General features: G+C 49.2%; 1 protein-coding gene across 8 annotated transcripts in view; it reads right to left on the bottom strand.

Annotated features, from left to right (window-relative positions):
• Positions 1-17,525, bottom strand: part of MLPH (melanophilin) — a 32,168-nt gene extending 14,643 nt beyond the window's left edge. For 2 of the 8 annotated variants that reach the window (XM_053947938.1, XM_053947943.1), the window contains exons 1-8: positions 17,262-17,524; positions 8,022-8,243; positions 6,794-6,930; positions 5,323-5,361; positions 4,639-4,733; positions 3,818-3,946; positions 2,050-2,236; positions 265-416 (exon numbers count right to left, since the gene is read on the bottom strand). In XM_053947938.1, the coding sequence (XP_053803913.1) occupies positions 265-416; positions 2,050-2,236; positions 3,818-3,946; positions 4,639-4,733; positions 5,323-5,361; positions 6,794-6,930; positions 8,022-8,243; positions 17,262-17,515 (1,215 nt within the window). In that variant the 5' untranslated portion in view covers positions 17,516-17,524. Of the gene's footprint in view, positions 1-264; positions 417-2,049; positions 2,237-3,817; positions 3,947-4,638; positions 4,734-5,322; positions 5,362-6,793; positions 6,931-8,021; positions 8,244-12,128; positions 12,444-17,261 lie in introns of those variants that run through there. The other 6 variants (XM_053947939.1, XM_053947944.1, XM_053947941.1 and 3 more) reach the window with 5 other exon arrangements.
• Positions 17,526-24,134: the final 6,609 nt, after the last annotated feature.

Below are 24,134 nucleotides of genomic sequence, written 5' to 3'. Positions count from 1 at the left end.
TTTCTGGAGACAAGAAGCCACAAGTAACTCAGATTAATAAGAACAAGCTGGAAAATGAGCAGCAACAAAGGCAGGTTTGTTATTGTGATGGCAGCGTGGGCCATGGAAGCACCAAGCAGTGCCTGGTTTTCTTTTTGCTGTGACTGGAAAAGCACACCCCAGCTGGCCATTGCTGCTTCTCTTCTCCTCTGAACCAACCTGCACCTCGGAGGCAACAAGAGGGACGTGGCCACGGGCCGGGTGTCAGCAGAGGCAGTTTGGTACCTGGTTGGAGGAGTGGCTGATGTTGTCCTGGGAGGAGGCTCTGTTCCGGCGTTTGGTGTGGTGGGCTGGGAGCTGGGCTCCCCTCACCTCCTCGTCGGAGGTGTCCATGTCGGCCGAGTACCGGGCCCGGGGCGGCTCGTTCCAGGGGATGCCTTGGGGAGAGAAAGGTACAAGGCATTCACAACGGTGCCTCAGATTTTAGCTTTTCTATTTTTCACATTCTGTGCTGCTTTAGTGTGCACTTCTGAGCTTCATATTGGGGGATGCTGAGCTCTCTGCACAGAGCAGGGAGACAAAACAATTCCTTCTCTAGCTGGGGACCAAGGACAAATGATCCAAATCTCAGGCCCAAGAGCACAAACAATGGCAGAATGAAGAGAGAAAAACAAGCAGGATGGGACTTCATGGGCTAAAGCTGGAATTGGACAATTAACTCCAATATGCAAATGGGCCAGAACTTATAAAAGTGAGAGACCCTGTGACTGGTTGTCCATTTTGTGACCATTTTGATTCATCTTGGGTGTAGCCCTGGCTGGGCTCTTGTGCTGCCCAAGGTGGATCCACTGAGGCCTTCTAAAAAATCCCTACTTTATTCTTTAACTCTGCCTGGCCTCTGTTCTCGGCCAGCCTTCACAGGGCATCACCCCTGAGTTCCTTCCTGGACATCCATCCTTAAGACAAGCAAATAATGAGGCATTTCCCCAGATCAGACTTCCTACCCTTCGGCAGGAGGTGCTTCTGCAAGCCAGACCAAGTTTCAGGATGGACCAGGCTGCAGCTCCACACAGCACCAAACACAGCAGGGTCCCACACAAGGCATGAGGAGCACCATCCTTGCTCTCATACCCTGAACAGCCTCACCAAAAAACACTACTGTCTTCCCAATTTTGTGGGAGCCCAGGTTTGGATGCTGCCCTTTGCACACTGTCCAGGTGCTGGAAGATGTTTAAGCTCAGGCTAGAGAGGTATCAGCCTAGGATGGAGCATTTAAAAAGAGTGGAAAGTCTCCTGTGTAAAGGAGAATTTAAAATGAGACAAAAAACAGTGAGAGAAAATAGAATTAACATGCTTGCTGCTGTGATGCTCCAGCAGGACTTGGAATGGTAATTTAAACAGCCATGTTAAGGTCTACCCAGCATTCCCAAATGTCCTGAAAATACAGCCAGGCCACTGGAGACACAGAAGGACATATATTCTACATTTGCATATGCACAAGCCAATATCCAGCCCTCCTGGCTCTGCTATCGCTGCAGGAAAAACAGAGGCTGTAAAAGGCAAATTCTGCCTCTTATATGGTATTTATAAACTCACAAATCCATGTAGCCTACCCATGCACCCTGCCAGCTAAAAGGATGCCACTTAGGAACCTCCAGTTCTTGTCCAAGTCCCCTAAAAACTCAAAGCTTTCTGCAGCCACAACACTCTTTACTAAGGAGTTGAACTCTGCCTGCAGCAGGAAACACATCCCATTGTTTCTAGAAGCATCCATTGGATTGTATCTAGTTTCTGCCCTGGAAATCACCAGTAGGTATGAAAGGGATGGACACCTTAGGAACAACCCTTTTGGCTTCGTTGGGAACAAGATCAGCCCTTTTACAACTAAATAACATCAGCCAGATTCTTTCCTAAGAAAAATCCCTTTTGCAGACGGATAACTTGTGTTGACCCTCTTAGTGGCTTTGAGGTTGCTCAGAAAAAAACCCCAAAGATGTTTTCACTTTGGTCCAACACCTGCAGCCACTTGTCCCAAGAGGATACAAGAGGAACCTGGATAAGGACACCTACCAGGCTTTGGGTTTCTTTCCAGGCTCCTCCTCCGTGCGTTGACGGTGAGCCGAACCTTGGTGCTGAAGTGCTGCTCCGGAGCGCTCACCCCCGGCTCCTGCAGGACGTGGTGGAACACCAGGTCTGCATCCGTGATCCTGGACTCCTGGGAGCCATCTTCAGCTGAGTTGGGGAAATCTGGGAAGGACTGAGAGTTGAGGATGCTGCTGAGCAGCTGCCCACAGAGATTCCACTTGTGTGACCCCACCTGTAGTGCTGCCTCCAGCTCAGGGGCCCCCAGAGTAAGAACAATGTGGAGCTGTGGCTGCCCCTGGATCCCTGGAAGTATCCAAGGCCAGGCTGGGCAGGGCTTGGAGCAACCTGGGATAGTGGAAGGAGTTGGAATGAGATGACCTTTACAGTCCCTCCAACCCAACTTGTTCTATGATTCTACAACTCCTTGTCTCTCCTGACCTTCACTAAGAGCTCCTCTCTTCATTCTTCAATATATGCATGGATTGACCTTTTATAATGCCAATTATATTTATATAAAATATAAAAGTTCCTAATAATCCCATTTAAAGGCTTTGCCTGGCTGCTGAACCCTGAGCAATACTTCCCATCACTGCCAGGGGGCACTGGTAATTTTGACAAGCACACAGTTCCTTCAGCCAGACTGCAAAACTCTCTGATCTTTTAAAATACTATCCCCTTCTACTTATTCAAACAGCCACCTCCTCAAATAATTTGTAATCCATAAATCCAGTTTGACAGAGACCAGCCCTCACACTGAATTCTGCTACAAAAAAAGGGGGAAAAGACAAACAAAAAGAGGGATCTAATTATTTCCCCAAATTCTAATAATTTTGTGTGGAATTGTGCAGATTTATTTAAGTTGTTGTTACAGATCTCAGCACATCCTATTTCTACCCAAGAATGGAGTTTAATCAGAGCATTCTTACAAAGAAGGAGCTGTTTAATGCTTTAAAAGTGCAGCTTCACCAGGAAAGGCAAACAAGAGGTCCCAAAAAGCTGGACCTGAAGCCTCTCAGGCTGGAAGACCCCAGGGTCACCCCATCTTTGTTCCTCCCCAGAGCAGGAAGGTGGGGTTGGTCAACCCCTGGCCCTAGGTGGGATCACAGGGCACAGCTCACTGCACTGCCTGGATCTGCCTGGGTCTTGCTCCTGGCCAGAAGCTCTGGATATTGAGGTCCATCTAGTCTCCTAGTTCAAAGCAACCAGCATTCCTGCAGTTTTTGTCCTGCCGGTGTTCATCCCTCTGGCTGGCCCTCACTCACGCCGCCTCTGTGGGATTCATCTCAACCTCACAAGGTGTGCCTCATGGAGCTGCTGGCCAGCTGCACCCCAGTGCCACCACATGGCAAACCCAGCCCCAAACTGGATGGGAAGATGGGAGAAGAACCTGATTTCATTTAACCCCTCGAGCACTGAACCCGCTGGGAACCAGGGTGTGTCCCCTAGCCTTGGGACAGCACAAGAAAATTACTGTCTGCTGAGAGCAAGGAAATCTGCAGGGACACAGCCAGAGAACCTCTTGCTGTCTCATCTTAGCACTCATCCTCACTTGGATCAGATGTCCTGCTCCTGACTTGGCCTGAAGCAAAGGACTTCAGCTGGAAGAAGAGATTGCAAGCAGCAATGGGGATGAGGGATTGGCACCATTGCCTCCCAACACCGGCTGAAGGAGCTCTGAGGCTGAAGGAGCAGTGGTAGCAAGCAAGGAAAAGGAGGAAGAAAGGAAAGGAACCCCCCAGGAGTCTCCCAGTACCTGGAAAGCATCTGGGCTGCTGGCTGCTGGAGAGAGCTGCACAGACTGGCGGCGAGACTGAGCAGAGTAATCCGAGTCCAGTTCGAAATCAAAGGGGTGCACAGACAGCAGCCGCTTTGTCTTGCACATCTTTAGCACAGAAAGTGCAAGAAAGGCAAATTCAGTGTAAGACACAGTTGACCTTGAGGAAAGGGGGAGGGAGGACCTTTCTCTCCTTAGTTTGCCTGAGTTTGCTCTGCTTTTTGCAGAGAGAATTTGGGCCTGATGCTGTCCTGCTTGAAGGGAGCCAGGTACGGTGTGTGCTTGTGCTAAAGGCAAGGAAAAGTGAGTTCCTAATTTCCACAGCCTCTGGCTCAAGCACAGCTGCCTTAAGCAGAGTGAGAATCTCTCTCCTGGTTTATAAAGGCACTGTGGGAAAGCTGAGGCAGGTTACAGCTCAGAGAGAGATCCAGGTAATCCTTTTGAGCCCTGAAGCATGTCCCCATCCTCAGAGGAAGGATGTTGCAGGCAGATGTCTCTGAATATTTGGGAGGTCATTATTAAAAAACCCAAAGCAGGTGGGTTCTCATTATACAGGTAGCAGCAGTTTATATTAATTGGTGACGTCCATAGTGTTAGGAGTTGGTCTTTTTTCCAGAGCACAAGTATTTATAATGTTTCTGACATGGTTGTTTTTACACAAACTGGGAGAGGAGCATATCTCAGAGAAGAAAACCAGAGGGAAAGGTCCAGTTTTGAAAGTGGCACAGAAAGCCACCACCAGCATCACCTAGGGCAGGCCAGGGGCCCAGAGTGAGGCAGCTCCAGAACCAAATACTTACTCTGCTGTAGCGCTCTGCTTCAGCCCCACGAAGGACATTGTCTTCCTCATCACTGTCATCCCCGGCGTCGCGGCTGCTGAGCAGCTGGCACTCTCCTGGAGGGGACACAGGCAGCAGGTCAGTCCCCACCCTGGTGGTCACACCAGTGTACCTGCAGGCGAGGCCACGCTTCTTACATGGGGTGAAAAAGCCCAGATTAGAAGTAACTCCTGAATTTTTTTTTTTTTTTTTTCTGCTGGCCTCTCATTGCTTCCCCTGCCAGATGTGCAAAATCACAGATGTAGAAGAGAAGGGGCACTTGCACCACAGAAAGCACCCCGAGGTCCACCTGGGTGACTCCAGTGCTTGAAGGCTCAGGAGCTATTCCTGGTTCCCATCAGCCAGCTCTTCTGTTTATCAATGACCCATTGCTTTGAGATAACGAGTGCTTGCAAACTTCAGGTTTGGCATGTAACTAAAAGTCCTGTTGTATCCAAATCTACCCTTGGAGACCTCAGATGTACCACAATGCAGGGGTTGAGCACTACAGTCCATCTCCACTGCAGTGTAGGAACGTCTTCCTTGGTCCAACCACTCCAAATCTCCCCAGAAATGCCCACAGCTGGGGGGGTGTGAAGAGATAAAGATTTTGGAAACCTTTGCTTGAACTGCAAGCCCCCTACTGTAATCCCCTTTTTTACTTACTGTTAATGTCTGGCAGGCTATAAACTCTGTCATGAAGACCTAAACAAAGAGAAAAATGGTGGGAAAAAATGAATAATCACATTTTCTTCCTGTTCCTCGAGCAGAGAGCAAGCTTTAGAGCCATGGCTAACTGGAATTCTCATTCTCTAGCCCTCACAAGAAAAAATGGTTTAAAAGGCTCTTTAGAGGGAACAAAACAGGCGCTTGGAGACAGGACTTGACTTTTAAAAGTCAAAGAGCCGCTCACCACTGCTTCCCCAGGCTGATGCAACATGCCTGGGAGCTGCAGGGGGAGGCACAGCCAACTGCAGATGGCTGGAGATACATCCCAGGAGGAGATTCTTGCTTGCTTGAGGGTCAAGCCAATTCACTGGTGTTAATGAAGTAATAAACAACAAAATAATTTCCCTTTGAAAAAGGCATCAGAATCTCAATTTAAAGCAGCCCAAGGCGCTGTTAACTTCACCCTTGGTTGGGCTTTGTGGGCTTTGATGCATTTTCGGTCCAAACAATGCATGGATTGTCTCTCAGTCCATTAATTTTTTTTGCTGCTATTTCTGCCACGAGTGGCCTGGCTAAAAGAGTGATTGGAGCAGTTGAATCAGGTCATGTCAATGGTATGTGTGCAAACTTTTCTGTGGCTCCTCAAGATGGGAATAAACTCCACATTGGCTTCCAAAGGAAACAGGCCAAGGAGTAGGAGCTCTATAAAAACGAGGAGCTGGTTAGTAATAATGCTATATTAATATAAGCATATATTTATGCACTCTTGGACCAAAATCAGAAATATGGAAGGTCCATGAAGCTCTGAAGAAAACAGTTATGGTGACAGGTAGCTCACCAATTTTGGCACAGTTTTGTCAGTGCCAGGGGATAATCGGGTTGGTTGTAAAAATCATCAGGTCTTGGATAAAAAAATGAGGGCTGGCTTTATCCTGCAGGTTAAACTAGGGTTAATTCCACAAGCTCTGCAATGAAAAGACCAAAAATAAAGGAAAAAAAAAAAAAAAAGAGCTGCAAATGTATGTACTTACAAACTGCAGGACGTGGGACTTTGAAAATTAAACATGAGGCATTAGGGAATTTTTTTTTTCATTGAAAGGGTGGTCAAGGAACTGGTGGAACCACTATCCTTGGAAGTGTTCAAAAAACCACATGGATCTGGCACCTGGGGATGTGGTTAATGGTGGTCTTGGTAGTACTGGGTTGGATTGGATGATCTAGAAGTGTTTTCCAACTGTAATTATCTTACATTCTCCAATCTGTGGTAAAAACTTAAGACTAAACAGTAGAAAAGCCATCAAAAACACCTGCTCTGTGACTGAACGAAGAACCCTGAACCTCTGCTTCCTCCCTGAGATGTTCTGAGCAGTCTTGGTACCCCATGACACTCAGAGCAGCAACAACACTGCTGCACCCCGAGGTGGTGCAGCACAGATTCCCCACGAGCAGCAGTGTGGCCATTCCTCACCCAGAAAGGCAGAGTTGAGCCCCTGGCCTGGCTGCAGCCTGCCATAGAGGGACTGCAGCACTTTGGCACTTCCAAACCTCTTGAAGCGGGACCGCACGTGCTCGTAGTACCACTCCAGGGAGCCGATCTTCACAATCCTGCCCAAAGAGAGGAGGCACACCCAGGTGAGCAGACCCTCCCCCAAAAAGCTGTATCTTAACAAAAACACGGCATGCTTTCATCTAAAAGGATGCTGAGTTTGGGCAAGTCTTGTTAAGCCTCATCACCTTGTCCCTCAGAGCAGAGCAGTGAGGAGTGGTGTTCCCAGGGGCTGATATGGGATCTGGAATTCTTTAACATATATGCTGCTGATGTGGGCAATGGGATTGAGTGTTCCCTCAGTCCACTGACACACCAAGCTGTGTGGTGCTGTCACATGCTGGAGGGAAGGAATGACACTCAGAGGGACCGTGACAGCCTTGAGAGGTGGGGCGCTGAGAAACTCATGTGGTTCAACAAGGCCAAGTGCAAGGTCCTGCCCCTGGGTTGCAGCAATCCCAAGTGAATATATAGGCTGGGTGGAGAATGGATTGGGAACAGCTCTGGGGAGGAGGACTTGGGGGTGCTGGAGGGTGAGAATGTTGACAAGAGCCAGAAATGTGCACTGGCACCCAGAAACCCCCTCGTGTGCTGGGCTGATCCCCCAGCAGGGGAGCAGCCAGCCCCTCTGCCCCAGTCAGGTAAGACCCCACCTGCAGAGCTGCCTCCAGCTCTCGGGCCCCCAAAAAAAAAGGACATGGAGCTGCTGGAACAAGACCAGAGGAGGCCACAAAGGTGCTCTGAGGACTGGAGCCCCTCTGCTCTGGAGCCAGGCTGGGAGAGCTGGAGGTGTTCACCTGGAGAAGAAAAAACTCTGGGGAGACCTTAAAGCCCCTTCCTGTGCCTAAAGGGGTCCCAGGAGAGCTGGAGAGGGACTTGAGACAAGGGCTTGGAGTGACAGGACAAGAGGAATGGCTTCCCACTGCCAGAGGGCAGAGTTAGATGGGATACAGGGAAGGAATTCTTCCCTGTGAGGGTGGGAACACCCTGGCACAGGGTGCCCAGAAAGGCTGTGGCTGCCCCTGGATCCCTGGGAGTGTTCCAGGCCAGGCTAGACAGAGCTCTAGTGGAAGGGCAGGGGGGTGGAACAAGATGGGTTTTAAGGTGCCTTCCAGCCCAAACCATCCTGTGATTCCCTGAGGAGCAGCACCTGGAGAGGCGGCAGGGATCACAGACCCAGCCCTGCTCCTTCTTGTTGTAGCGGCTGCAGTTCTTGCAGGTGTAGAAGTGGCAGTCCAGGCACTGCCGTTTGCTGTTCAGCAGGAACTTGAAGGGCTGCAGGCAGTGCACACAGTGAGTTTCGTTGAGGTGGGACTGATTGGTCAGGAACTCTCTCTTGCTGCTCTCCTGGTCGATCTTGCATTTCAGCTCCCTGTAGGAAACACCCCCAAAAACTTGAGTTTGTTTTCATCTCACTGCAAACTCTCACATGGCAAAGCCCATCATGCCACAATCATTTCAGGAATGATTTTCCAGTGAACATTGCAAGTCTGCAGCTTGTGGAAACAGCTGTAGGGCAAATCTAATAAATAACATATCACGAGTTAAATAAGCTAACAACAAAGTGGGCTCCAGATTCAGGACGGGTAACTGGAGTTTAATATTAGATTTAATTTAATAGTAGAATCACAGAATATTCTGAATTGGACAAGACCAGCTAGGATCATATTAAAAAAAGTGATTGTGCCAAAACCTGTCCTGTTTGTTTCACAGGGTGTTTATCACTAATGCCAGGAACCTCGGGAGAGCGGCTCTTCTCAAACCCTGTGGCTGTATCCCAACATGACACAGTCTTCAAGCCTGGAGTCCTGCAGGGAATTAAAATCTTTCTGGAATTCTTAGTTTTAAAAAGGGAAAAAAAATTAAAAAGAAAAGAAAACTGGGATTAAAAAGGATTAAAAGGGGTTTTAATATAGTCCTACAGTACTAAAAATTCAGCAGAGAACTTTATTAAGTTCTGTGCAACAAGGTTCTGGCTGTTCAGAGGATGCAGCAGGAGGAGGTACTTGTGACAATCCTGTGAAAGGGAAGCGCTTTCCAAGAGTACCTTCACGTGGCAGTGCATCCCTGCAGGATTCCTTCACTCTCCAGACCTGGCTGCCAGAGCAGGTCCCCATTGCAAAGAGTGTCTGCATGAGGCTGAGGCCCCAGCACCAGCTGGGGACAGCTGAGATGCCTGCCAGGCTGGTGGGGCACCCTGCACTGCCCAAAAGCTCTCTGTTTGCTGCCCGTGCCACGCACCGCCTCAGGTATGTTTGCCTTTGGGGCCATGGCTGAGAGGAAAATGTTTGACTTGTAGGGAAGGTCCTAGAAAGTTGTTTTCTCTCTAGACAGGGTTAGGAAACTGTGTTTTCCAGAGCAGAAGTCAGCTTGGGTTAAAACCCTCAAGCAATCAGGTCTGGAGGCTGCTTCAGGATCACAGTGTGGACCACGAGGCACACGGTGATGCTCGCCCTGCCGCACTGACGCCGGGGTGACCACAAGAGGAGCCTGGCTGGCCCTGGGAGCAGTGGTGTGACTGGCAGTGGGAAGGGCAGGCATGTCAAGCAAGCCAATCTCTGTTTAATCAGTTTGCACATTAGGGCTCAGCTTTTCATTTTTTTTTCACAAGGAAGAATTTTCTGGCCAGCTGGCAGCCAGCACACCGCAAGACACATTTTTTGGTGTCACTCCTCTCTTTGTGGTCACACAGGAGTGGCACAAACTGGCATTTGCATGTGGGAGATGTAAAAACCAGCATAAAGACAGAAAACTGGGCACCTGGTTTGTATAATCCTTCCACCCTTCACTAGCAGTGAATTTGGACAAAGTGGTGCAAGTGTCCCAGCAGTAAATTTAAGTGACTTCTGAAAAGAAACCCTCAAATAGAAAACCCTTGGGTTGGACTCTACTCCTTTTCCACTCCCGTGCTAAGGCTGTTGCCAGCAGGATCCAATCTTTTTTACTGGAACTGCTTTTTCTGGTTCCCAGAGACCGGTTGGATCCCTTCAGCTCTCCTCCCTCACCCAGCAGACCTGCCAAAGGAAGGAAGAGTCTCAGCCAAACCAGTTTAAAACCCGCAGGAACCGCATGCCTCTTGTCTCCTCTTGCTAGCAGGAGCACCAGCCAGCCCCTTGCCTGCTCTGCTCACGGCAGGATGAATAAATCTGTGGTGTCAGGATGCCAGCTGCAGCAGGATTGGACCTACAGAGCTCCAGGAGAGATGCAGGGAGCCATCCAAAATGGGGTTGTGGGCATGGATGTTTCAGGAAAGAACCAGGGAGAGACCTCTCAAAATGGTCATTATTTAATTTTTTGGGCAAAGCATTGCCTTCACATGCCTGTGCCGTCTGTGGCCAGCTAGAGCCTTTGTCCCTTGTTGGTGAATAGCTTCTGCCAAAAAAAAAAAAAAATACAGAGAAGCAGCAAAAAGGGAAGAAAAAGACCAAGCTGAGGAGGGGGTGGACAGGACATTTCTTCAAGGCTGGCAGGTTGAGACAAGCCCGGTGAATGGAAAAGTAAATGAATAGAAAAGTAAATGGGACTGGTCAGAGCACGGAGTGAATTGCTGCAGGGTCTACCGTAATGTCACATCATGTCCCAGCTTGTTACAGGCAGAAAATTCTCGTGTAGCTCCATGTCCAGCACTCAGGAATGTGGCATACTTTCCCAGGCTGGTGGTCTAGTCTGTTGCAGAAATTATTCAGAAAGTACAGAAATTTCTGTAGTTCAGAATGCTTAATGCCAGCCCTCTGCAGGGCAAGATTAAAGAAGAAAATAAAAATAAGAAACCAGGGGAATGGTCCTTAGGAGGAGAGATAGCAGCTGGGTAGGAGCATCCCAAGACCTTCCCCCATCCTGCATCTCCCAGAACATGGTATTCAATTTGGAAGCTTCCTGGGCATCAGAGAGGACCCAGATAAGCCAGTCTGGCGCCAAGGTCGAGTAAGGAAGGAATTCACCTCGCCCAATTCTTTGCTGCAGGGCACAGCAAAGTAGGTCTCCACCTCCTCCCTCCAGGCTGAGCTTAGATGCATCACAAGGGAGACATTCACCCTTTGCAGGGTGATAATTTTTAAAAATACCCCTGTCTGATCTCCTTCCTGCTCTTCAGAGCTACCAGCAGAGGAAGGCAGTAGATGATGATATTGAATTATCTCTGCCCTTCACTCAGGCTGGCTTTTCTTAGGCAAAAAAAAAAAAAAAAGTAATCAGGGCGATGAAAAATACACAACTGAGGAGAGTTTCTTGTAGCCATTGGTGTAAATGGAGAGGGTCCCATGATTGAAAGGTTTTGAGGGATGCAGATATCCCAAACTGAGGATGGCTATCACTCCTTATCCCTTCTTTTGGATCTGATAGAGGAACTAATGAGCTCCTGGTCTCCAGGCATTGGTATCAACACCAGCCCTGGCACACAAAATTCAGAGCTGTGAGGGTCTGAGGGCTCAGTGGGAGTGCAGCACAGCCCAAATCCAGTCTGAGAGCATGGACCATCCCTCTGGGATAACGATAACTTGGCCAGACCCTGAAGAGGGTCACTGCAGCTTCTTGAAATATGTTAAGGCATTAATAAGTTCAGCATCTGATGAAGTTCATGAACAAAACCTGAACCCCTGTGATTTCTCATGCTCAAAATTTAATCTCATCTGACAGAACATTTTTTAAACAGCACTTTGGTCTAACACCCTGTTCATAAGGATTTAGAAGTTCATAGAATTTGCTGCTCCAGTGACTTTTCAGTCTTTTCCCAATCTGTGGGCCCCTAAAATCTTTCCAGGACAGCACAGTCCCTGGTATTGCGTATTTAAGTCTACTAAAATAGGTTTACTAGTAAGTTTACTACTCCTCTCAGTTATTTTTCCAGGATTCCCAGGACCCACTGACCAATTCCTGCTCAAAACACACGAGACCCATCACATTAAGCGAAACCAAGGGAGCCAAATCCCATCCTCTGCTCCCGGGTGAAGCCTGCCCTTGAGAGCCACACCAGCCTCAAGCTTGGTATTTCCTGGTATTTGTCCCCATAAAGTGCGGCGGTGTCACCGATCCGCATCGCTGCCGGTGGCACGGCGCCAGTTTGCACCTTTGCTGCTCGAATGCGTCACCTTGCCGCTGATAACGCAATCTATTAACCGTGTTTGACTTCCACAGCCCGGTCTCCTGCCTGCCTTCCTCGCCCACAGCCTCAGCAGGTTGTTTTATCCCTACAGCCCACGGGGACCCGAGGTTCTGGCTGGCTTGCCCCCAACTCAGGGACCGGAGAGCAGATACTCACTCCAGCCGTTCCTCCTCTTTTTTCCGCAGATCAAAGTCCCGTTGAACGACTTCCCAAACATGCTTGGCTTCTTCATCGGTGAGCTTGGAGAGGTCCAGCTTCCTGCCCATCTCGTCTCGGCGAGACTTGAAGCCGCTCCCGTTACTCGCTCCCCCCGAGCGCTCGCTGTCCCGTACCCTGGGATGCTGCTGACGAAGGGGGAAGAGCTCAGCCCCACCTCCGCGGCTGCCCATATAACCGGGCAGGGGCAGAGCTGCGGGCAGGCCAACCGGCTCCTGCCAGCACCGCAGCCGCTCTGCCGGGCGAGCCTGCCCGCGGAGCCGGCCGCCGAGCGGGGCTGGCACGGCGCCTATCGGCTGCGGGGACTCCTCGCCAGCCGGGAGGGCGGCCCTGCCTTCCCCCGGGGTTCTGCCCGCAGCTGCAGCCGCTCCAGACCTCGCCCGCCTGGCTGGGGCTACGGGAGATGTTTACTCTGCCTGCTTGATGCAGGGTGTGCGAATGAAAGGGAGCCTTCAAACGCCTCCCCGGGGAAGGCAGGCCACGGGGCTTTGGGAGGGAGCGGAGCATCCCCGGGAGGAGCTGTGCCTGCACGCCCGGGAGGACCGGCTCCATCGCGGTGGCTCCTGCCCCACCAGGGTGCTCTGCTCCCCAGCCCGCTCTTCTGTGTCTCGTCTCATTACACACATTTTGCCCCTAGCAGCAGTTTGTGAGGAAAACTTCGGCGCATCTGGCTTTCCCCCCCACACACACCAGAGACTAGCGTCCTGCATTGCCCTCACAGCAATTTGGGCAGGTGAGCTTTGCTGGTGGCAAACAGCTTAATTAGGACGCAGCACTTCCCTCGCTTGCCGTGAGCAAGAAAAGACGGTTTGACAGGATTTTAAATGCACCACATAAGCAAAGAGATATAAATTGTAATATATATCCGACTGCCGAAGCTGTTGCCTTGCTCCAGTAAAACACTCCCTCTGTGTCTAGGGATATTAAAGTAAACCCATTTCTCACCTTCATCAGAGCAAATATTGATGGTATTCTGTCTTTTTTTTTTTTTTTTTTTTCCTTCTTCCTGACAGGAATGTGAACAGGGAGCAAGACAGCAAGACCAGAGAGGAAAACTTCTGCCTGGTGGGACTAAAATCCCTGCTGTCCACCCAGGGGTACAGGGAATTATCCACCCTGGTAATTCACTTGAAACAGAGATTAGCTTAAACTCCATGAACAGAGCCAGAAAAGCATTTTGAACCCGAATTAGGATGGGTTTTGTGCAGGAAAGGCGATAACTACAGATGCGGTGTTTGAGCTTGGATATCGGGGATGCATGATCTTCTCTGGAAGCCAGAAATTGATTTCCAGCTCCTCGTCCAGGAGAGGTCCCGACAAAAGCAATCAGTTTATTGGCAGGAGCCAGATATCAGCCGGGCAGGTCCTTATGTAAGCGTGTTTGAGAGCCCTTGCGCCCCACTGCATCCGAACAGGGAGCGGTCAATAGCTACTAATTAACATCACAACGAGCCCCTGTTCCAGGGCCTCCCGCTCCAATCGCGCCAGCAGCTCTGACCGCCCTAGATCCCAACACATTCTCCTCCAAAAGGATAAAGGGGTTGCGTTAAATCAGGAAGATGTGGCCTGCTATGCAATGAACGTGGGGAAGAAAAAATGCCAGTGTTCAGCAGTGCCAATACCCCCTAAAAAGGGCGGGCTTAGCCAGAAAGCCACCTCAAGGGAAATGTCCCGGGTGCAGGAATAAATTCAAAGTATTCCGCTGGCAAATTATTGCCTGGGAACAGTCTCTTTAGGAAAACTCTCCTCCCTCAGCTCACTGGTGTGCATACACAGCAAAGATAGAATTGTTTTCCTTTTTTTTTTTTTCCCTTTCAAAGCAGTTTGTTGGATTTTTTAGCAGTTCAGACAATCACCAGCTTCCATCAATCCTCTGCCTTAAGGAGGACAATTAAACCTGCCCCCACCCACAGCTCCCTCTCCCATCATACAACCGTGAATAAAGGCTCCCAGATCTTACAAACTCATGCAAAAGGGAAAAAACCAAAAACCACCAAACCACACACCCAGAACCACTCAGGCAGACACTGTCACATGGAAGCCTCCAAAAAATACATGGATGTGGCACTTGGGGACATGGTTAGTGGTGGAACTGGCAGTGTTAGGTTAATGGTTGGAGTCAGTCTTAGAAGTCTTTTCCACTCTTTATGATTCCAAGTTGTAGGGCCAGATGATGTTTTATATCTGCCTAAGTGTCCACCAGCCCCTGCAGTGACCACACATGTGTGGGGTGGAGATCAGGAGCAGGGATGTAAAGGAAAAGTTTCATGTTTCCTATTAGCTGGAGGCTCAAATGGACCTTGATTCCAGTTGAATCGGGGACCTGGTGGCAAAATGGGAGAGGGAAGTGTCATAAGCTAAGCCTCTCCTGGGAAACCAGGCACAGACAGATCCCAGGCTCCATTTCTGATTTTAATTATTGTCACATGGGGAAAATGATGGATTTCTGGGGCATCTTTAAGAGAAATGCACTTCTAGCTGCAGGGCCACTCTTTTAAAAATAACAGTCACATGAACTGTTATCTTTGCAGTTCTTGTAAGACAACTGTAAACTGATATATGGGACATGTGGCCTGGCCCTCCTCCAGCCATTCATTTCACAATGTTTTAACTGATAACTGGAAGTAAATCCATAATCAGATTCAACAAAACTGATGAGCGAAAATAATATCCAGTTGCTTCTAAAGACAGCAAACACCACCTCAGTGAAGCCATCCAACACTCCCACATCCTCATTTGCTTCCTGCTGAAGGGGCCAAACCAAGGGGCAAAACCCCACTAATTTCTCCAGTACCCAATTTTCCAAAGAGCTGCCTTAAGTGCTGCCGAGGGCAGATGTGCATGCACAAGGTGCTGAAATGGTGATTTACAGTGGAGTCAGCTCCAGCTTTGCTTCTCACTCCATCAACACCGATGGGTGTTTTGGCTCCCCTCAACACAGGGTCATCCCAAACACCTGGCCAAGCTAGAGGAGTTTCCAAAAGCCAGATGGAGTCAAACCAGGAGCATCCACTGGCACCTCCAGCCCATTTCAAAGCCACAGGCAGAGGTCACAGGACCCTTATCCACAGGAGCATAACAAAAACAGGAGCTCCAACAGGCACGTTGCTGGAGTTTCCTGGGTGCCTCTGCCTCTCCCCCCATCCTTCTACAATCATCTCCGAGTCATGAGATCTCGCTGGGATGGCATTCCTTCTTCCTTCAGTTTCTTGGCAGCTTTACAAAGACACCTTATCAGCACCATCATAGCGGAGAAGAACAAGCAGGACAGGGAAGGAGCATACAATGCCACTGCTATTTCTGCATGTGACTCACGAGGGATTGCCATGGGTTTCATCCATTAATACAGCAATTAAATTATGCTATGGCATGACCACATCTCATTTGGAATGACCCCAACAGCCTCACTTAGAGAAAATAACCATTCAACTTTAATTATCACGGATAACGCTGCTCTGACATCTGTAGCAATTAGGAAACTATCACTGAGAACATGAAAACAAAGTTTGTGGAGTATCATTCATGGGGTTGAAGATATAAGAACATTTTTCCCAACCAACGTGACCATTAGGGAGCCCTCTCAGCCCCCACAGACCTCACAGATCCCACAGCCCTCAGAGATCCCCAAAAACCCCATGAGCCTCACAGCACTGTCAGCCCCCCAAAGCCCCCATACCCTACACAGACCTCAGAGCCCACATACCCCAAACAGACCTCACAGCCCCCACAGCCCTTACATCCCTAACACAGCCCATAACCCTAAACAAACCCCATAGCTGTCACATCCCTCATATAACAGATAGCCCTTACAGACCCTATAGCCTACACGGACCCTACAGGCCTCAGAGCTCCCAAAGCCCTCACAACCCATAGGACCCATACCCAAATGATGGGAAAATGGGATAATATCCCTCAATTTTAACCTTAAAAAGGTGAGGGACGACAGGGATTCCCTCTCAATTTAAACCTTAAGATTATTAAAATGGGGGGGGGGGGTGTTGCCCTCAATTCAAACCCAGCACATGACATAAAAAATTCTTTCTTTTCCACTTAAACTGGAAAATGGGGATTCCAGGTCAATTAATTGATACCCCCAAAACACAGAAAAGGCAGGTTTTCGGTCAATTGATAACCTTTAAATCACAGGTGAAGGGGGTCTTAATTTAAATACAAACAATAATGGAAAAGGACGGTTTTCCCTCAATTTAAACCCCTTTCCCCCTCAACTCCCTGCCTCTGTTCTGGGGTCAAAAGGATGCACTGGGGAGAAACTGGAGGCACTGAGATGCACTGGTGAGGGATGGAGAAGATGAAGCAGAAAGAAGAAAGAAAAAAGATCTTCCCAGGGTCCCCAAATGCTGTCCCACTCATCACCCGCACCAGCCACACCTGGGGCTGCCCCACCCCTCAGCACAAGGGGTGATGGTTTTAAATCGAAGGATAGAGGTCAATATAGATATAAGCACTGAGAAAAGTTTTTTACAATAAGGGTGGGGAGGCCCTGGCACAGGTTTCCCAGAGAAGCTGTGGCTGCTCCATCCCTGGCAGTGTCCAAGGCCAGGCTGGACAGGGCTTGGAGCACCCTGGGACAGTGGAAGATGTCCTTGTTTGTAGCAGAGGAGTGGAATGAGATGAGCTTTGAAGTCCCTTCCAACGCAATATATTATATAAAAACCCCATAGACTGCCATTGGAGAGGTATCTGAGAGGAAGAACTGACTTTATGTCTGTTTGAGATCCCTCACCCGGGGCTGGGCGTGCTCTGGGACCCGGCCGGTGTCTGACACCACTGATCCCTTCCCCTTCCAGACCGACGAGTGCCTCCAGCGTGGCTTTTTGTTTGGATTTTTTTTTTTCCCCTGTGGGTCTGAGTTGTCTCCTTTATTTATTTATTTATTTATTTTCCCGCCGGGAAAACAAATAAATAAGTAGAATCCCCCTCCAATGCGAAACCCGGCCGGGATGAGCGGAGCGGCCGCGGGTGGCAGCCGGGCGGGTGTCCCAGCTCCAGCCGGGCGGGTGTCCCAGCTCCAGCCCTGCGGGTGTCCCAGCTCCAGCCCTGCGGGTTTCCCACCTCCTTCTGCGCCCTCCTGGGAACGCAGGTGAGCACGGCGAGAGCGGAGGGTCCGGCACGGCTCCTTCCAGGCTTCTTTCCCTTCCAGCCGCCCTGCTTTGCTGCATTCCCAAGGCCTGGAGCGACACCAAGCTTCCCTGGGAGGTTCTGCACGGCAGCTCGGCTGTGGGAGCGTTCGTCCTCACTGTGCTGGGGCTGCCGGCTGTTTTTCTTTCCCTTTTCTTCTCATCTTTCCAGACCTTTTTTTCTTTCATTTTCCCACCCTTTTTTTCTTTTCCTTTCCCCCCTCACCGTTTCCGCCATTATTCCCCCTTTTTCCCGCCCTTTCTTCTCTCACATTTCCCGCCCTTTTCCACCTCACATTTCCAGCCCTTTCCCCCTCATTTTAGCTATCTTTTCCTGCCCCTTCCCCATCATATTCCTTGAAGTAAATTCCTCACCCCTTTTTTTGTCTCCCTTTTCCTCTGACCTTTCCCACTTTTTCGCTCATCTTTCCCACCCTTTTCCACCTCACATTTCCAGCCTTTTCCCCCTCATTTTAGCTGTCTTTTCCTGCCCCTTCCCCATCATGTTCCTCATTATTTTTTGTCTCCTTTTCCCCCTGACCTTTCCCACTCTTTTTCGCTCATCTTTCCCCTCAGTTTGAATCCTGCTGCCCTGCCCCTTGTCGCCCTCACTGTCTGTCATCCCCCTGAGGGGCTGACCCCCTTCTCAATCACTCTTAGTCCCAGCTGTCAATCAATCTGATGGCCTGTCAATCACCTAGTCCCACCTGTCAATCACTCCTTCTCCTACCTGTAAATGGCCTTGGCTGTCGCCATGGCTGTCTTAGCCCTCACAGGCCCCATAGCCCCAGCAGGCCTCAAAGGCCCTATAACATTCACAGCCACCATGGATCCCATGGGCCCCAGAGTCCTCACAGACCCCATAACCTTCCAAGTCCCCCTAGTCCTCACAGCCCCCACAACCCCTACAGCCCTTGCAGCTCTAGCCTTCACAGCCCCTGTGGCCCCAACAGCCCCCATAGACCTCAGAGCACTTATAGCCCCACACAGCCCCTCGTGGAAGGCTTAAAACCGACATTTTCTCCTCCCTGTTCCTTCTGCTGGTAGAGAAGGAAAATCACAGCTGCTATCCCGTGACTGGTGGAGCCTGGCCAGGGCTGGCCTCTAACAGAGGAAAAAAACCCAAATCTCCTCTCTCTCTTTCTCTGGTATTTCTCATCCTAGCTGAATACTAAATCGGCTTTCCCAAAATTGACAAGCTTCAGGTCATTTGTGTAAAAATAGCTCCTGTTGTTGAATCCCAAAGAAGATTTGATCCCCTTTTGCCATGTATCTGCTCCTGGGCTCCACCAAAGCACAGCTGGGGGAAACCACTGCCTTCAAGGCGTTCCCCAGTACAGAACCTCATATCTCTAGAGCCACACAAATCAGTTTAAAGCCACATAATGCACCCCAGCCCCCTCAAAACATCACAAGAAGTCAGCAGGCCTTGGGAGATGCTGGACACAGTGATGGTCCCTGAACATCCCTGAGCTTCTTGCCTTCCATGAGGGATTTATCCAGCTGCAGGGATGATGATGCCATAGGGAAAGCCACTCCCAGCTATCCTCTTCCTGCACTCCCACTGCTAAAGCATCAGAGAGTTTAAGTGCCCTGCCAGAGCTCACCTTCTGGTGTGTGCACCCAAATTGGGGAGGGAATGGCAATATGGAAAAGCTGAGGGATTGCCCAGAGCCTCAGTGCTGCAGCCTGGGCTGTACCTTTGCAGAATACAGCCTTTTCCATGATGCACTGAGGTGGATAAAGCTTCCCTAAGAATCAAAAAAAGGATCACATTTACCCAATAAATTGCACAAGTATTTTCTGGCTAGTGATAACCTCACCAGTGGCCAGGCTGGATGCAGTTCCTCCTACTTAAAGGACAATAAGCCTGATGGATTGATGAATCAGAGCTGCCATGTCAGATGACAAAACCCCAAATTTCCAAAGAATTAGGTTGCTCTGAAGACAGAGAGGGAGCCTAATGCAGATCAACGGTGAAAGAAATGCTGGTGTTAGTGAATGAGGCTTGTTGGCAACTTGCCATCCCTCTTCTTGCTGCTTGGAGGACCAGAGACCCCTGAGTGTTAGATAAAACAGGAAAAAGCACACCCAGATTAAAGCAGGACAATCCAAGCTTTGGGACCCATCCCTACAGAGGAGGAGCAGCTGGTGAGTACACTGCCTCTGTTTTCATGCATCCCATGGAGGTAAAGCTGGGCTTGGAGCTGGAGCATCAGTTATCTTGGATACAGAGCCTTGTCCTGGCACATGGCTGGGCAGCAGCAGCTTGCCAAAGGGACAGGATTGCAGAGGTTCCAAATATTTGGAAGGGGTTGGACTAGGAAGGCTGCAGCTGGACTTGCTGTCAAGAGGATAAAACATTCCCTGTGGAAGTGGATCAGGCTCCATACCCCAAAACCCTGAGCTTTGCAGAGCAGGTTCAGATGAAAGGGACGCCCTTGGGGGTGACAGGGCAGAGTGCCTGGTCACAGTTTGGGAGCAAGGGATTAGGACAGGCCATCACCCACTGTGAACTCATCCTCTCCATGCACCTCCTCCCTAGGCATGGTGATGTGCCAACCCAGAGGGAAGGGGACAGCATTCCTGGCCATGTTATTTTTGTTCCTCAGGGAGCCAGAAATCTCCATCAGGCTTTGCTGGCACTCAGGCTCATTCTGCCTGAGCTTGACTCCCATGGATGCTCAGTGCCATAAAGATCATCCCTGTTCCAGCTTGCTTGTAGGTGACAGGTGACCTGCTGCCACACTGGGATTTTTTAGGGACAAGCACGCTGCTGTTCCACCTTGGGGAAATGATGTGATTTTCACGTGTCCCCGCTGCAGCATGAATGAATGAGCCATTTGACAGAGGACACTTTGTAAGGCTGGCAAGGCCGCTGGCTCCAGGTTTTATATGGAGCGCTGAAGGCTGTTTTTCCACTCCTTCTGCCACGAGTGGTTGGAAAGGCTGATAAACAGCAACTGTAACCATGCAAAGCCATCCCTACCTCTTCCTGTCCCAGCACAGGTTGATCTTTCACATCCAGGGACATCCCCAGCCCAGGGGCTGTGGCAGGATCCTGGCACTGTGAGTGCTGCAGGCGCTGGTTGCCCAAAGAGACACATAAATATGGGGAAAAGTTCATTAGAGGTTTCCCATTAATTTGGAGATGCTTCCCAATAACAATCTCCTCCCCAAAACTGAAGTACAGGACAAAAAGACTCAAATTCTCCTTTGGCTCTATAAAACCAGGCTGGCTTCCTTAGCAAAAAAAAAAACCCCAAACAAACAACAAATCCACTTGCCAAGCAAATTAGCAAAACAACATTATTTTCCCCAGGAAAGTATTTCCTAATGCTTTTTTTTTTTTTTTTACCCCTGTTACCCCAGTTTTAAGCAGGAGCTTACAGCTGGTCACTTGTGCGACTGTACCAGATTAATTTGGTTTGTTTTTCACAATTTGAAAATGACTTCAATACCGAATTAATGTCTCCCACTTTCTTACTAGTTTGTATTTGACTGTGTGGGAATTACCTGGCAGTGCCGAGGAACTGATGTTTGCTTTAAGAAAAATTCTCCAACAGACCTGTCATGCAGCAAAATCCATCTCTCTGAAAATTGCCTAGACCAGCTTCAAGTGAGCTTCTAAAGGCAAAAACCGGTGGCTTTTTAGCTTCCAAAGATTTCCCTCCTTGTTAGAAACTTGGCATCTCCAGATGTATCAAACATCTCAAGGCAAACAACTCAAGCACAAGTTGTTCCATATGCTCTGTATAAATTGTGGACAAGCCCCTCAGGAATAAATACATACCGACCACATACGTGCTGTTTCCTGGGATTTTTTGGACTGGAGCTCCAAACAAAACAGCCACGACGTGGAGATGATGTTTATGTAAGCTCCCCCATCAACCCACGGGAGGTTTACAAGGAAGAGAGCGAGGTGATGCAGCCTGGATCCCTGTGCCCACCCAGGGGAACTCCCATGGCTTCAGGGAGACCTTAGAGCACCTTCCAGTGTCTGCAGTCGCTCCAAGAGAGCTGGAGAAGGACTTTTGAGAGAGGCATGGAATCACAGGGTGGGGGGAAATGGTTTCTCAATGCCAGAGGGCAGGGTTAGATGGGATATTGGGAAGAAATTCTTCCCTGTGAGGGTGGTCATCCCCCAGGGATCCAGAGTGGTTGCCCCTGGATCCCTGGAAGTATTCAAGGCCAGGTTGGATGGGACTTGGAGCAACTTGGGATAGTGGAAGGTGTCCCTGCCCATGGCAGGGGGTGGGATGGGATGAGCTTTAAGGTCCCTCCCAGCCCAAACCCTCCTCCTGTGATTCTATGGAAAGAGATGCAGAGTGGATTCAACCCTCCTCAAACCCCTGTGCTCACCTTGAGCAGAATGTAGGTATTTTCCCACTCTTTAATTCAACTCAGGAGAGTGGCCCAATTTTCACAGCTGAATGAAGCCTGTTCAACTTAGCCCCAAAGATTAAAAAGCAGCAGCATTTTTGAGAGACCCCCTATCAGGAAATCATTGCCAGGGCTGACTCAGGACCTGGTGCACCAGGGGAGAAGCAGAAACCCTGGCAAGGTTGGGGTATGGGCCGTGATCCCCACAGGTCATTTCAGACTCCAGCATCCCCAACTTCTGTCTCACCCTACTCACAGGCAAGGAAAGCCATGGGATATTCTATCATGTAAAAAAACAGGTAGGCAAGATAAAAAAATGTATTTTCTTATTTCTCCAGTAGGTAACCCTAACAAGAACATCCCCCCAGGGTCTGGGATGTGTGGCACACCAACACAGAGCTCTGCATTTCCTGGGCTCTCCTCTCCCTTTTGCCATAACACATGACTTTTTTCTCTCCAGCACTGGGGCACAATGCCTACAGGTTCCCAAGGAACAGCCTACAGCAAACCCCCAGGTCTATTTTCTCCCTCTGCATCTTCCCAAAATAACACAACACTCATTCATGGGTATGAATAATTCCTTACAATTCCTCTTTGAGTACAAATAATTCCCTTATAATTCCTCTTCGGCTCGTCTGCCGTTACATCATCCTGTCCGTGTGGGCAGTGAGTATTTCTGACTCCAGCTCTTTTCAAGCCACCTCACCTCTCTCCCTGTAATTAGTAACAGGCTTTTCCATCACAAAAGTTGGAAGTTTCGTTGAACTGTTGAAATCCAGCCCATTTCAAACAGTTTTTTTGTGCAGCACAAGTTGCCACAGGACATTGAGGCCAAGACTTGGAAAGATTTTTTCATCCTCTTGTGCAAGGCATCACCTGGAAGGCTCTAAAACAAGAAAACAGGAGTAACCCAAAGCAAAGGCTGGCAAGGTCTGTGTTGGCCAAAATGCATTTCATGCTCTCTGAGTTATCTTTTTTTCTGAAAAAGAGCTGAGCTATCTTTCCTAGAAGCCAAGCATCACAGTTCACATGAGAGTTTACTGACCTACAGGCTGTGCATTGTGTTAGAGGAGAAAAAATCCACATTATTTACATACTTGAGCGTAGTTTGTTCCCTGTAATCACAGAAGCTGAAAATCCCTTCTAGCACAAGGGCTTTTTGCAGGATGTGGTTGGTTAGAGCTCCAAGTTTCACCTTTTGAATGATGATCTCTTTTGCAGGCTGTGGATTAAGTGTGTGTATACACACTCAGATAATGCACACAGCCTGGTGTGGGCTTGTTTTTGTTGCTGAGATTTTTTATGAGAGGGAGAAAAAAAATATCATAGAATCATAAAATCACAGAATGGTTTGGATTTGGAAAGACTTTAAAATTCATCTTGTTCCAACCACCTGCCATGGACAGGGACACTTTCCACTAGACCAGGTTGCCCCAAGGCCCATCTAACCCAGCCTTGAACACTTCCAGGGATGGAAGATGGGAGATTTTGCAGAGATGTTTTAAATTCTTGGCCAGTGCTGCAGGATAGGAAGGGCAGATCCAAGTGTCTCTTATCTTTTCTTAATTCCCACTCTGACCTCCCCATCTAGAGATGCTCTTGCCCCTTTCCCTGACTGTTCCAAAGTAATTTGATGAGACAAAAATACATCAAGAAATATTTGCACGAAGGCAGGCAGACCAAGAGAAAGCACAGGAGAAAAGCAGAACCAAGAGGACTTCAGGAAAATATTTCCTGGCCCACTTCCTAACCAGGGTGCTGGGGAGGTATTCGGATAAAAGCAATAGCAAATCCTTTGGAACTAATGAAAACCATCTACTGCAAGCCAAATTAAAATGCAATCTGCAGCCCTGCCCTCTGTCCCAGCAGAACTGCTCTTTGCCATGATTTCCAAGCAGGACAAAGAGTTGGTTCTTTAAAATATGGCTGTGAGAGGTGGGACCCTGCACCTCTGAACCAATGTGCAGATGCTCAGCTGATGATGGGAAAGTGATGGAGCAAGCCTTGGTTTTGGTAGTGCTCCCTAATTTCAGAGCAAGAAGCTTCTCTGTCTTGCAGGAGCAGCTTTTATTTGAGGGAGAAAAGATGACTTTGGGTTTGGCAGGTGCCCGAGGAGTCCCTGGAGGAAAAGCCAGCAGATGGTGCTCAAGGATGGAGCCCAGGTGGGATGCTCCTGGGTGTCACCATGTGTCACCAGGGACCTGCAGCCAGGCACCCTGTGCTTTGCCTGAATCACACACGGGCAAAATCCACAGAGGTTTCCTAAGTCAGGGTAGAAATTGCCCAGGTGCGGCACATCAGAAAAGAACTGCAAAATTTAACCACTCTCTGCCAGTTTTACTGGATTTTTTTTTAAGCTGGGACCCTCATTCTGGCGGTGGGAAGGACGTCAAAGTCACCTTTGCATCCTAGAAATGATGTAGCA

This window comes from Vidua chalybeata, chromosome 7 (genome assembly GCF_026979565.1).
Source record: "Vidua chalybeata isolate OUT-0048 chromosome 7, bVidCha1 merged haplotype, whole genome shotgun sequence".
Classification (NCBI taxonomy): Eukaryota; Metazoa; Chordata; class Aves; order Passeriformes; family Viduidae; genus Vidua; species Vidua chalybeata.
Note: the sequence above shows the minus strand (reverse complement) of the source record. Positions and strands in the feature narration are given on the sequence as shown.